This window comes from Planococcus citri, chromosome 1 (assembly GCF_950023065.1).
Source record: "Planococcus citri chromosome 1, ihPlaCitr1.1, whole genome shotgun sequence".
Taxonomy (NCBI): Eukaryota; Metazoa; Arthropoda; class Insecta; order Hemiptera; family Pseudococcidae; genus Planococcus; species Planococcus citri.
Genome location: NC_088677.1, coordinates 73,035,459 through 73,049,988, shown reverse-complemented (window position 1 = coordinate 73,049,988; position 14,530 = coordinate 73,035,459). Strand labels below are relative to the sequence as shown.

The 14,530-nt window shown below is 33.5% G+C and overlaps 1 protein-coding gene across 1 annotated transcript; it reads right to left on the bottom strand.

Moving 5' to 3' along the window:
• Positions 1-738: 738 nt before the first annotated feature.
• Positions 739-14,234, bottom strand: LOC135831357 (uncharacterized). The gene is made up of 3 exons (XM_065343769.1): positions 13,784-14,234; positions 7,325-7,900; positions 739-2,506 (listed from the first exon to the last, which is right to left on the bottom strand). Exons 1-3 carry the CDS (start codon positions 13,796-13,798, stop codon positions 2,273-2,275), a joined length of 825 nt encoding a protein of 274 aa, XP_065199841.1. The 5' UTR covers positions 13,799-14,234; the 3' UTR covers positions 739-2,272.
• Positions 14,235-14,530: the final 296 nt, after the last annotated feature.

Sequence of the window (14,530 nt, the reverse complement as noted above, 5' to 3'; positions counted from 1 at the left end):
CAAAATATACCTAAAATGTGTTTAAATGCACCACCTGAATTAAATTTTTTATCAATTTTATCATCATTTCGGTATAATTTCCATTGAAAAAATTAAATTGTACCATTTTTGGATCCCCTGATCCCATTTTTGGACTACCCTCCAACGAAACCATCAACCAATATGGTAAAAGCAAACGCAAAAACTATCTTGTAATCAGCGAATAGCTGATGGCTTGTTCAAAGTACTTTCATTTGGGATCTATTTGTTCATTTTGGGGGGGGGGAGGGGAGTCTCTTTATGTCTTTAGTAGTTCCATTTTTTCATTTTTGAGCCATTGGAAAAATTCAGAGTTAATTTCTACCAAATCCAAAAGTTTTCATTAAGTAAAAGGTAGTTTTCTTCTTCAAAACAATAATTTTGTTGATCATTTCTTCAAGGTGGTGTAATTGAAATTGAAGAACTGATTATAACATTTATCGTACAAGGTGGTGGACATAAAAAAATCGACTATAAACAAATAAAAATTGAAAGAAAAAATTTGAAATAGGTAAGTACTTTGAAATTTTTTCAAGTTTTAAACTCTCGCTTGCAAGAGTGTAGTTGGTCATTTACCTAAAAATTTGAAATTCTTTTTTACGCTCTCAGTTGACGAGATCATTTCGCCATAATTTTCTGTCAGGTTCCAATAAATTTCAAAATAAATTGAAATAACGACCCCACTCCGCCTTCCTTAAGCAAATTACATAAATAAATACATAGGTTTTTAAAAATTTATTCCCAAATGAGGAGGAAAAAAATACAAAAAAAGGTACAACAAGAAGAAGAAAACAAGCTTAAGGAAATATAAAACAAATAATGAAAATACATTAGCAACAATTGGTCAACAAATAAAACGAAGAAGTCGCGTGCTAACAAACGCCTGGATTTAAATTAGGCGTCTATACGTAACTCAACGATGTATAATTCTTTGTATTACGTATAAATCTCAGGCATTGTTTGCCCACAACACACCTATTCCTTATAGGTACTAAAAAAAAAGAAAAATAAGTAGACTACAGTAGGGTATGCATTTAAAAAAAACTTATAAGATAACGAAAGTAATACCTTAAGAAAAAAATATTAGTTGACCCAAAAATTGAGGTACCTACGTTGAAAGTTTTCGCGTTTATAGTGTGAAAAGGTATCTAGTTGTTTAAAAATGTGATTCAAATTTAAAAAGAAAAAAAAATTGAGCGAGTTATTATTGTATATTAGTGTTTTGACAAGTCAAACCGCCCTATCCCTTCTTAAAAAATGATGATTGATGATTGGGGCTTTCAGAGCTGAGATTTGTGAAAGAACTTATCGAAATGTTCGCCTCCGATTTGAGTGAGACCGCGATTTTCAAAAAGAACGTGGTCTGAAACTAACATGACCAAAATCTCAGCTTCTCAAATTGATTTTTGAAGAATTTTTAAAAATTCAAAATTGATTAAAAATTCAAAATTGGCCATTTCGGGCAATTTATACCTACTTGAAAAAAATGTTTAAAAGTGCATACTTATTAAATGGAAAAGATGGAAATTAGTGCTGAAATTTAATATCAACTTCTCTGAACCAAATTTCACCATTTCTGGCCATTATGATTCTAGAGCCTCCAGCCCAATTTTCAATTTCTAAAAAACTGAGCTATGGCTCATCGGAGCCCTGCTTTTTATCTGTCCATATTGATTTCCACGTCTTTTTAAAAAAATTTTAAATTCTAGAGGAATCGAAAATCATGCTGATGGAGGCTCCAGAATGGCTGGAAATAGTGGGACTCGGTTCGAGTAAGCTCGTATTAGTTTCAGGACTAATTTCCATAATTTTTACGGAATTTTTTAAAAGCATAAATCGTTCGAAACGGTCAATTTTGAATTTTCAAAAACCCTCCAAAAATTGAAAAATCAATTTATGGGCAGCTGAAATTTTGGTTGTAGGGGTTTCAGACCATGCCCTTTCCAGAAATCGCGAATCCCATTCAAATCATAAGAGGTCCGAGTATTTCCATCAAATAATATTAAACTTTGTAAATGGCATTATTTTTACCAGTGTAGGTAAAAAAATGAAAAAATAAACTCATTTTCTAATGATAAATTCAAAAATAGGGGTTAAAAATGGGCTTAATGAAACCGCTGGTTCCTTATTGGTGCTTCTGACAGTTGAGAGAACTGATTATCAAAAAAAAAAAGTGACCCATCAATTATGGTTGGTGGATTGAATCGAACAGAAAATTAATCTAACGAAGCAAAATTTTTGACAATCCGAGTATCTATTTTATCTGCTTGTATTTTTGGTACAAGGGGTGATAAGTGACTGAAGCGTGATAGCCTGTAGCATCAGACCAGTATTTTACATGTTGGACTCTTCCATCAGGCAGGACGACTTCGTAGTCTCCTTTGGTGTATTTTTCGTCTCTGTACTCTTTGTGGCCGAAATTCGTGCCCCAATGGTCATCCTGTACAAAGTATTCGTATTCGTATCGACCAGTGAATTCGTTGTCATTCTGAAACACGTAAATTGAAAAATTAAAATTAGTGGAATGAATCAAGTAGAATATTATTTTTCTGGATGGTGTTTTTTGATTAAAACATTCTACGATTGAGTGATGGAAATTGGTCCCCAACGCCCCCTCTTTCAACTAGGTATATATACCTATTCTTTGAAAAAAAATTGTGGATCTTGTTCTGTCATTATGAGCATGCTATGTTATCACTTCTATTGATTAAAATAGGTACCTACCTACCTATTTTGTTTGTTTGGCAAGAAGAAAATTACTTACCAGTTTACGTAGGTACGTATAATATTTTGTACTTCTAATGGTGACTCTATCAAGGTTTGGTGACTGTATTGTTAATTTCTCAACAAAGATACTTTCGCCTTACTCCACATAACCTCGCAACCATTCCAACACCTTTCTCTTAACGAGTTCAAATACATCAGACTTCCATACGTCGTTTCGACGACTACCATCGACCCTTTTCAACATAAACTTGAATCCAGACAGTATTTGGCTTTTTTTGAAGAAAAAAATTCCCCTGTATGTTTATACTATCGTCTAATAACTAATATTCTAACAATAAATCCCGAAAGCTCGTAAATAACTCCAATACGTCCGATTTCGAGTACCACGTTATAGCTATACGATTTTACTGTAAGGGAAAAGTAAGGCATAAGGGGGATCGAAGTACGAATAGAGTTATATGTAAGAGAACATACCTACAAAACTAATAATACCCATAACCCATAATATTCGAGTGCCTACTACCTACCTACGTATCTTTAAGTTTAAATGATAGCTATATAGGTACTCGAAAGGCACCCTTCGAATTGGCATTTCTACTACCATTCCACTCACTATCTCATCTCATGTGCATACGTGCGTGGGATGAACTTTTCACATATTATGCTGGGTCTTCATCAGACCAGGGTACCCTCATATATATATATCGAAGTCGTAAACGAAATACTTGGTTAAACTCTAGACTGCCCATAGTACGAATCAATCGAGTATTTGAATCAAATACCCAAATACTTTTTTCCCTTTCGAGATAGGGATCTGATAGAATTTCTACTAAAGAAAATACTCAACCGTAGCCACGTATCGTGAATTATTTCTACGTAGGTACATACAATGCTCATAATGAAATTGAAACAACCGTATTTTGACAAAGAATGCTGAGCAATTTCCTGGAAAAGTTATGTTTCATAAGTGAGTATTTTGTATGTAGCAATTAATTTTGAAATTATTCGAATTCCTCGGCGAATTTCGTCAGTTTTCTCATTCGTGCTGTTGATTTTCAGAAACGTATTTTTAAAACAAAAATGATACCTTACGAAGTATTTCAGCACGTTGATCTCGTATGTATCTGTATGAGTTCCTTAAAGCCTATACTGGGTTTTAAAAATCTACAATGTCTTTGATTTTAACTCAACTTATTCGAATTTGGATATTTTTTCAATTTATCAATTTTGTTTTCACAGGATCGAAAAAATGAGGCAAAATGCAAGCATATTATAGGTCTTCAATAATCTAAAATATGCTCTTTTACTTTATACAGTATATGGAAAAAAATTAAGAGAAATTGGTAGAATAACTTGATTAGTGTATTTCGTAAATGTTCGTGATAAAAAATAAATACTAATCAAGTTATTCTACCAATTTCTCTTAATTTTTTTCCATATACTTACTGCATAAAATTACTTGGTTCTTTAATGATTTTTTTAAAATTCGTTTTACTTTATAGGTACCTGGGTACATTCATTATTTTGATCAAAATAGAGGAATGGTGAGAATTATTTTTCGCAGGAGTGTTCAGATCACATTTTGATAATCAATGTGATAAGAATAAAAGCTAAAAAAAGGTCTTACCTGTCACTTTTTTTTCTTCAAAATTTCAAGTATCCGGTGTAACATGCTTACGAATTATTTTGTGGTTGTTTTCATTATAGATACCTACTTAATACTCATGATAAAAAGTTAATTTTTCATATTGAGAAGTATTTTTTGAACTTATCATTTCATAATCAATTACCGATTTTACTTCTACTATCTCATCTAGGTACTCTCTTTAATGCTCAGAAAAGAGACTTGCTCAAAGTTGAACCAGTTGTGAGATTCAAGTGGGCTGTTTCGAAACGAATCGCGAATTTTGAAGATTACAAGGTCCACCATCACTCGTTTTTGATGAGGATTAGAACAGAAATGATGATGGATATACATATGTAAGTATTTTACCGCGCCATTGATGTACATTGTACTTACTCAATTTTGATCCATGTTGATATGGAGGGCCAAGTTTTGTCCTTTCTTTGGGGGTGCAGGGAGGGGGCATGAAAAAAATTCTTTTCGAAAAAAAATTCGAAGAGGCCAGAATAATATTATGGTCTATTTTTAGGGTTCCATGACCTTCATTGTGAAGCATTCAGTAGGTACCTATTCTAAAAGTTGGGTTGTATTTGTTTTGCTCAAAGCCTTAATTGAAGGTGTTGGAAAATTTATAAAATTGAAAAATATCCTAAGAAAAAAAGTCACCTTCGTGTTTTGCCTACCATAAAAATTGAAGGAGCTACGCATCGGCTAAAATTTATTAAAACTGCTTCCTTCAATTTTGAACATTTTTCAAAACATTTGAATAAGATCTTCTTCGCGGAACATTCAAAGTTCTAAAATTTAGGATAAGTTTATTTTGCCAAAAATCCATGATTGAAGGCACTGGGAACTTTCACGAAGCTAGAAAAATGGTCTATTTGAAGTACATACCTACTTTTCCATTTTCAAAATGTTTCGGGGCCTTCAATTTCGAGCTCAGACGAATAATGAATATAACACATCTTACAGAATTTTGAATGTTTCACAAAAAAGATCATATTCATGTTAATGTTGCCTGTGTTTGAAATTCTAGGAGCTAGAGAATTTTGAAAATTTTAATTAATCATCGCTTTATTGATTTCAAGGATAGGCTTGTATTGAAAACGGCCTTTTCACCCAATTTAAAAAATCTTCAGGGTGGTACAATCAGATTCAAATTTACCTAATTATAACATACAAACAATTATTTCATTTGGAATTATGAGACTTAAAAAATCAAAATGGCCGATGACTTTGCCCCTTCAGTTTTTAGGATCGCCAATTCAATAAAGAGGGTCCAAAATAAATAATCATTTTAGTTTTTAAAAAGCAGATAGGTATTCCCATTAAAAGTCAATCAGGTAATCAAATTCCAAAAATTCATTTTCGATTTTTAGTCTCGTATGATCGATCATGTTCGAAATGAAAAATCAATTTTAGCGATCATTACCTATGGAAAATCGATTTTCGACACGATAAGATAAATCGTGTTCAAAAAATCAAAAATGCTGAATCCATTTGGCCATCAAAAATGGATTTCTCGATCAAAAATGGATTGATCGAACTCCAAAAATCGATTAATTTTTTATTTTCGATCTCATATGATCGATATTGTTTGAAAATATTAAATATCAATAGTTTGCTGTGTTTTTCCTGTTTCATGGTATTGTTTTAATTTTCGATTTCGATAATTAGAAGTAGCACTACCATACCTAATCAATCAGCTTTCTCAAATTCGTTTTCATTTTTATTTGAAAAAAATTTACCAAAATTGCGTCGCTTATTTTCGAAAATCGGTATGTTTGATCGATTAATTTTTGATTTCGATCATAAGTAGAGATCAATCCTTTTAAAAATCAAAAGTGATCCAGAGGTCTTACTGGTAGAAAGGGTGGGAAAATTTGGCAATATTGTGAATTCGGCGCAAAAATCTTTGCAGTAATTTTTCTCTACATATAGGTCCTACATAGATGAGCAATAACTAAGATTGTGTCTAAAAATTTTACAATTTTTTTCAATCGCCTGTGTTGTGTTGATTTCGAAGTTTTATAAATTTGCAAGTGCATTATTATCGTGGGAAAGTTTCGAAAAAATATTCGATACCTACCTACATTTAATTTTGGTGCTAATATCTATGCCTACCTACTACCACAATCGGAATACCTAAGTCTTTGAAAAATTACTCTTTTCAGAAAAAGAAAATTTACCATTGATTCCTTTTTTTAGACATAGCTTGGTATCCATGATGTTTAAAAAATTTTCTGGGTTTTGTAGATTATTTATGTTTGGGCCTTTCTGAGGACTTTATAGTGATTTACATCTTCACTTGCTCGACGAATTCGAATAGCTTCAAAATGCTCGAAAACATAGCTCTTACGAACTTGATTGGTGGATATTTTTGACCCCTGTTACCAAAGCTGCGATCCCCTCGTTGGTTGTTAAAGTCTATTTTTTACCCAATTTGCAGTTTGAATTTGACAGCAAAAAATTGAAATTGACACAAGTTTTCAAAATTCCCGAAAAATCAAGTCTGTTCGATCGATCTGGCACATTTAGGTAGTTGTAATTGACCAATTTTGATTATAAGCCTAATAAACATCCTCTAAAAATCGAAAAAGTGAATCTTAGCGTTAAAAATGGTGTTGCGGGAAAGCCAGTTGATGTTGTTGTTAATGAAATGAAGTTTAATGCAATTTCCTTGTCACAATTCACGCAATTCCTTGAAAATCTACCTTACAATTAATTTTGAAAATCTTTAAAAAATCGTTATTCTATGTAATTATTTTACCTCGAATTATTAAAATTTCTCGTTCCTACCCCTTTGCTTGAATTATTTTTTTTTAAATTGTAATTTGAGTCACTCGAATATGTACCCATCTAGAGTGATTTTCATGCAGTCAAAAGCTCATCTCATAACTTATCAAACTAGTCACTCAAAAGTAATCGTTTTAAATAATCATTAATCTCACTTACCTCAGAATGCGACGACGACGCTTCACCCTCGTTCTCCTTCTTAAACACAGTAACCGGTTCGACACCTGCCTTATTAATCTTATCCAGATTCAAAGACTCCTTCGAAGGCTCCCCCGAATGCTCGATGATCGGTTTAGACTGCGTAATCAGCTGCTCGAAAGGAATATAATATTGATACAACGTATACTCTTGATTCTGATCGGTGACTTGATCTTCGTGTTGTCGTGGTTGCGGTTTATCTGTTTTTTCAGAAACTGCCACGACGGTGCTCTCGGTGGGCTCAGATGTGCTTAGAGGACTATGCGAATATACCGCATAAGTGATCGGTTTCCAGCTCACGCTGGGGTGTTCTGAGGTAGCTACGAATTCTTCGTGAGACGGGTCTCGAGGACCGTAATTCGATCTGCGTGCAGGTCTTTCTTGCTGGTGGGGGTGTTGTTGTTGGGGTCGTAGAGGTTTTTTCACAGATGCTACCATTTTTTTCTTGTGACGTACTATGCCATTTTTACGTGCCAGTGGTTCGTGTTGAGCTAACAATGATGAAATACAGAGTAGACTTATGATTACCAGAGCGAGCTGTGAAAAAACAGGAAAACTTGTGTTAGTGAATGAATATGTGATGTAGGTATAGCTAATGATGAAAATATTTTTTTAAGGGAACGTTTAGAAATGTCACTTTTGCCCAAGTTCATGACTCAGAGGGGCTTGATTGTCTTGAAATAGACCTAATGTGGAGACGAAGGGGGTAACTGGTAAGAGCTTTTTACCTTTCAAAAATTCCGATTTTCAACCATGGTTTCTAATCCAACTATTCGTTTAGGTGGATCTGTAAAAAAAGTTTTCTAACAGCTTCTTTATAATTTTGTGAAAAAATTTTGGACACTCTTCAAAGAACGTGAAAGTGAATAAAATTCATCGAAAGGTTATAAAGGAGGGGTAGGATGGAGGTAGGTGTACATCAACCTCTCTTGTTGTAATCGAGCGACGTCTCAACATTTTTTACGAATAAATAAAACTTACCCAAATTCCAGAAAGAAAATGAAAAAACGAAAAATGAAATGACGATGGTGAGTGTGTGGTGAATCCTCACGCCGTTTAAGATTTTTCAATACGAAAATTTGAGATTGATTGAAACTTTTGCAGATTCATTCAGCCATCACACACACATTTAAGAAGTGATCAATGATCATCTGCGTACCTTTTTGGTGCCAGAAAATTTGTGCTGGATTTTAATATTTCTTGATTGCGAAAAAGAAAGTGATAACTATTAATAGGAAATTTAGACAAATTGAAATTTTGAGCTGATTTTAATTATCTATAATGATGATTTTCATATTGGCCCAGAAACAGAAATTTTTGATCCTAAAAAATGATGCAGACAGTACCTAGGCGCCCTTTCGACTCATCAAAGTGGATCAAGATTTTTTCCAGTCTCAAAAATAAGCACTGTGTCTAAATTGACCCTAAAATTGAAATTGTGCAACTCAAAATTTGGACTTTGAAATTATTTGGGTTAAAATTTACCCAAGTCTCTTTATGAGCTACAGTATAGCTCATAAAGAAATTTCGTTTTGTTATAATCCAAAAAATCTACTTATATATTTTTCTTAATCCTCCATTTTCAGTTGTAAAAGATACTTAATTCTGAGCCCATCAGCGCAATCTTTCCATACTCCAAAAAAATAGAGGAGACTTCAAAGTAATTGACGAAATTAAATGAAAGATTCAACTCGCAAGGGAGCCTATTCAATTCACACTCTCTCCAGTTCGAACGAAACAGAGCTCGAAAGTGCATATTCTACATTATACAGGGTGTACGAGGAGTGCTGGTGCATACTTCATTACTTCAGATTTGGATATAACCGGGTATTGGTAAAAAAAAACCATGAGGTAAATAAGTTGCCTATTTTGAAAATTGAAGGGGCAAAATACGTTTTCAAAATCTGAGAGCCAAACTCCAATTATTTGATACCTTTATGACTTTTTGCCCAACTTGCAAATTAAAGAGGCTATAAATGAATTTTAATTTTAAAATATCGCGATGAAAAAAATAAATGCGGAAATAAATATGTACTACGTCAAAAAATAAATAAATTTTGTTATAATCATTTTTTTTCTTACACCTCGTATTTTATTTCTGCATTTATTTTTTTCATCGCAATTTTTTGAAATTAAAAATCATTTGTAGCCCTTTCAATTTGCAAGTTAGGCAAAAAGTCATATTAGGTAATTTGTTTATTTTTTTAAGTACCTACTGCCGATCCTCATGGTCAAAATTGGATTCCGGCTCTCAGACTCTTAAAAAGTATTTTGCCCCTTCAATTTTCAAAATAGGCAACTTGTTTATCTCACTTTATTTTACTCATACCCATTATATCCAAATCCAGGCCCGTAGCCAGCATAAGGGCAGTCAGGCGAAACTCTTTGTCCTGGCTGGACGAATTTGCAAATTTCTCCTCTTTCAAACAAATTTTGAAATTATTTTTCTATTTTTTGCAATTTTGAATTTAAAATAATTGCATACCTTATTCGAAGTGTCTAACAGGTCCAACCTGGTCCTACTAAAAGTCCTACTTTTTCTCAAAAGTTCTTTTAGTCCTACTAAAGTCCCATTTTTCAACAATTTTGTCCAAAAGTCCTACACTTTTTTTTCAAATTTTCAATTTTTCACTTTTTCCCGGAATTTTGAACAAATTTTGTAGAAAAGGGCTCATTTGTCGACTTTTTTAGATTTTGAATCACACATTTCGAGAGCTTTATTATCCTCGCGTGGCTCGTGCTATTTGCATCTTCTTTTCTCACATAGAAAACGTAGGTATTGCAAAAGCTAGCAAATGACACGAAGAATACAGCAAAGTGTGTTGAAAATGCAAAAAAAAAATAATAATTTGAAAAAATAACTCCCACTTTTGCATTTACCCCAACATCGATTTTCAAACTTTCGAATTGCAATTTTCTCCACTATTTGTGGACCAAATTGTACCAAAATTTTACTATTAACGGAGAACCCCCTGAAGTATAAGTGGTACAAATTTCAGCTTCGTCCGCACTACAGTCTTTACAGTCTTCTCACAGCGCTCTCTCAAAGTGTCACTAATCAAATTTTGCTTTGCAGTTACCCTACTCTACCTTAACTCATCTCACAAAAAACGTTGTTTTATACCTCTCGAAATACTAATTTTTGAGAGCTTTTGCTTTTCTTTTTCAATTTTGAATTTTTCTAAAAAAAAATCATCATTCGAATACGATTGTTTTTATGCCCCTCGAAATGCTGATTTCCAAGAGCTATGACTGCTTGAATTACACTAGGCAACAATTTTTGACTTTTTTCGTGTGTTCGGGTTGAAAATGGGCTTAATCGATAGTTTAGACCCTAAAACAAAAAACAGAGTGGGATTTTTCAATTTGAATTGTTTTTGTGGTCAGGAGAGATGATCAAAGTTTCAAAAATGGCCGTTTTTGCCCTATTTCACGAGTTTCTGGCGACACCAGTATTGTTTTTCGAAAAAAACCAAGGTCATATTCGGATTCTACGCACTTTTTTAAGTAAACATCTTTACCGGATTTTTGATTTTCGAACATTCAGGCGCATACGGAAGATTTTCGTTTGTAACACGAGATTTTTACTGCACGAGAGCCTCGCCCGCGCGAACACGGTTCCGCGCCACGGTTACATCGTGGAGTAACGCCAGCGTCGCGCGCTCCGAGTTTTAAAATATGTTACAAACAAAAATCGTCCGTATGCGCTTGAAACTTCGAAAATCGAAAATCCGGGAAAGATGTTTACTTAAAAAAGTGCGTAGAATCCGAATATGACCTTGGCTTTTTTCGAAAAACAATACTGGTGTCGCCAGAAACTCGTGAAATAGGGCAAAAACGGCCATTTTTGAAACTTTGATCATCTCTCCTGACCACAAAAACAATTCAAATTGAAAAATCCCACTCTATTTTTTGTTTTAGGGTCTAAACTATCGATTAAGCCCATTTTCAACCCGAACACAAGCATGCCGTTGCCTAGTGTTATTAACCAAATACAAAATTTGCGACCCCCCCCCCCCCCCCCTCCCATAACTCATAAATTTTGGTAAATTTTCATGCCCTGGTAACAATTCCATCTGCCCTGACTGAAAAAAATCCTGGCTACGGGCCTGTCCAAATCTGAAGTTTGCATCACCACTTCCCAGACACCCTGCATTCTAAAACCACAGTGACTCAAATTTCATATGCTCAAGTTCGTTTTTAGCGTTTTTGGGAATTCTTGAAATTGAAAAAATTTCAAAAAAGTGTTAAAAGGGCAATTTTCAATTTTTTTGCTTGAAATTTGAAATTTTTGAAAAAAGGGAATTTAAATATGAATAGTTTCTTCAATTCAACTCTCACGCATGAAGAACTACCTACCGTATTAGTTTTGGGCTATTCTGAAGCCTCCAGCGACTTTTAAATTTTTTTCAGAACCCCATAATTTTGTCTGGTGCCTTCTCTCGACTGCTTTAGGCGCCTATTACGCGAAATTCCAGGGGTGTGAGTTCAAAAGTGAATTTTTGACCAATGTGTAAATTCCAAAAAAAGTGAAAAAGTCAAATTTTCAAAAGGAAGTAGGTATGTAACGAGCAATTTTTTGAAAAGATACCTATCATCTGGTGTGTCTACAACGATCATCTGACTCGAAAACAGTCGCCATGTGATCTTTTTGGAGCCTCCAGCGAGTTTTAAAATTTCATCAGAAATTCCATATCACGTTGGAAGGGTCAAAAATGAACTTCAGCACCTATAACTTTGTTCGGTTCTTATTTGGTTCCATGTTGATTGTGTTTTACCTTGATGAAAATATCATTGACGTAAGTTATCGGTGCTTTTATTTTCTTTTTTGACCCGACCATCGTGTTCCGAAATTTCCAACGAAATTCTAAAACTTTCTAGAGGGTCTTGAAATGCTGAATAACGATTGTTTTTGAATCAGGTCATCGGGTGATCGTGTATGTAGACACGCCAAACAATACCTTGCTAAAAAAATAGCTCGTTTCTTAACTCTTTCAAAGATTTGATTTCTTTCATTTTTTCTGGAATTAACAGACCGCCTAAAACAGTCGAGAGAGCACAAACAAGCACCGACCAAAGTTTATTTTTGGTCTTTCCGGGGTGATTTGAATGTTTTGGAGAAAATTGAAAAGTTGTTGGAGGCTTCAGAATAGCCCAAAACTAGCAAGTATCTAGTTTTTGATGTGCGAGATTTGAATTTAAAGAATTAAAAGTAAGTATTTAGATTCATCTTGGTTCGCTTCACCGAGAAAAATTTATTATTAGGTACATTGAACATTTTAAAATCGCCTTTAAAACGGCTGTTTCTTTTTGTTGAAATTTTTCAAAAATTTGCCAAAAATCCAAAAATGAATTTTGGAATTTGAAATTCAGTTTACCGAAGTTTTAGGACATGCACTTTCAATTTATCTTGGTTTTGTTCAAATCAGAGAGTATGTGAGTTGATAAACTTTCTCTTATCAGAAGTTATCTATGAATAACCACTAGGGCAACCCAAAATATGCTCTCATTCAAGGTAAAATATTCAATATATATTCGATTTTTTGGGGTAAAATATTCGACAAAAATATTCGATTACCCCCAAAATATTCGAAAATATTCGAAATCAAATTTGGTATCGCTTCACTCGCCTTTACAAGCATATTACAAAAATGGCTACATCGTTGGGTTTCGTTTCCTAAATCACATGCACTATTCGCAATTTCGCAAAATGGAACTAAATTGTTGAATTAAAATTCTATTTTGATCCTCGAAAAAAGAAAAAAAAATCGAAGCTTAATTTAAAATTCAATCTTCATCATCATTTCATCAATCATCAATATCATCATCATTGAAAAGAGCCATTTTTTTCATCTTCAACATTCTGTGAAAATGATGTTTCCTATGTTGCGATTCTCAAAATGCAAAAATTTCAAAAATATTCAAAAATATTCGAAAAATTGCGAAATATGTGGTAATTTTAGACACAAATATTCAAATAGCAATCAAATATGTGAAAATATTCATTTTAAGGCAAAATATTCGAAAATATTCGAAATGAAGTAGGTCTTTAATGAAAGGCAATTTTCTGAAACGTAAAATGATTTTGGTACATTTGTAATCGGAGTGCAACAAAAAAACATTCAAAAAAATATATTGGGTTGCCCTAATAACCACCATGGAAAGAAATGAGTATTCTCAAAATTTCCAGCACCACTAGAGAAAAGTTTAATTGATTTTATTTGTGTACCTAAGATTATAAATTAAATAAATTACTTACTTATCTATTCAAGGCTAGAATATTAACTATTCACAAAATTATAATTCTACCGGAGTGAAGACGAAAGCATCCGGGTTGAGACAAAGATGAATTTCAATTCGAAAATTGAGAATATTTCGAAACCCTCGCAATTATTCATAAATAAATTTTTAAAATCTTACCTTGAACGATTCCATGCCGAAGACTCGAAACCAAACAAAATCAAAAAATTGATCAAAGAAATCGTCAACTCAATTATCAAAAAAAAAAAATCAAATCAAATCCACTTTACAAATTTCTTTAACAAATCGAAAAATCGAAATCAAAACCTTTTAAAAATCGAATTACTCAATCGAATCGCGTACTTGAATGATATAAACATCTTTATACGTGCTTATGAAGTCGAATGAATACTCTGTCGTAATAAAAAAAAGTTACCGCTTCGCGAAATGGCAATAAAAATAAACTAGCAGAAAAAAAGTCCGGCTATGTTTGCTCTGGTCGATATTAATAACAAAAGTGATTCCGACAACAGATGTTTACTCTTTATTGTTGAGAGTATTTTAGCAGTGCAAAGTGTGTAAACCTGCCCCCCATGAAACAACTTACAACATACTTAGAAAGATGACCGATACAAGTGCCTGGTTTTATTACGATTTTTTTTTCTTTCCATCATTTTAGCATTAATTTCTCTCGATAATCATTAAAAAAAAGAGTCTGCGGATGAGTATTAACTGGACAGGTGTTCGTAAAATGAGATTATGCACTCGTATATGCGATAATTACAGAAACGTTCGAGGTGGAAATAAGCTCCATGGGGGAATGATGAATGGATGTTTTGATAGGTTGAGGGGGTAGGAGCGGAAATCACTCTAGCCGTTAATCAGATTCGGACTGGGTGATGTTTGGGTACGTATTTACGTACCCCT

Coding starts and splice junctions, on each gene's coding strand:
- LOC135831357 (XM_065343769.1), bottom strand. Junction 2,507..7,324: donor CGTCGTCGTCGCATTCTGAG/GTAAGTGAGATT, acceptor TACGTGTTTCAG/AATGACAACGAATTCACTGG.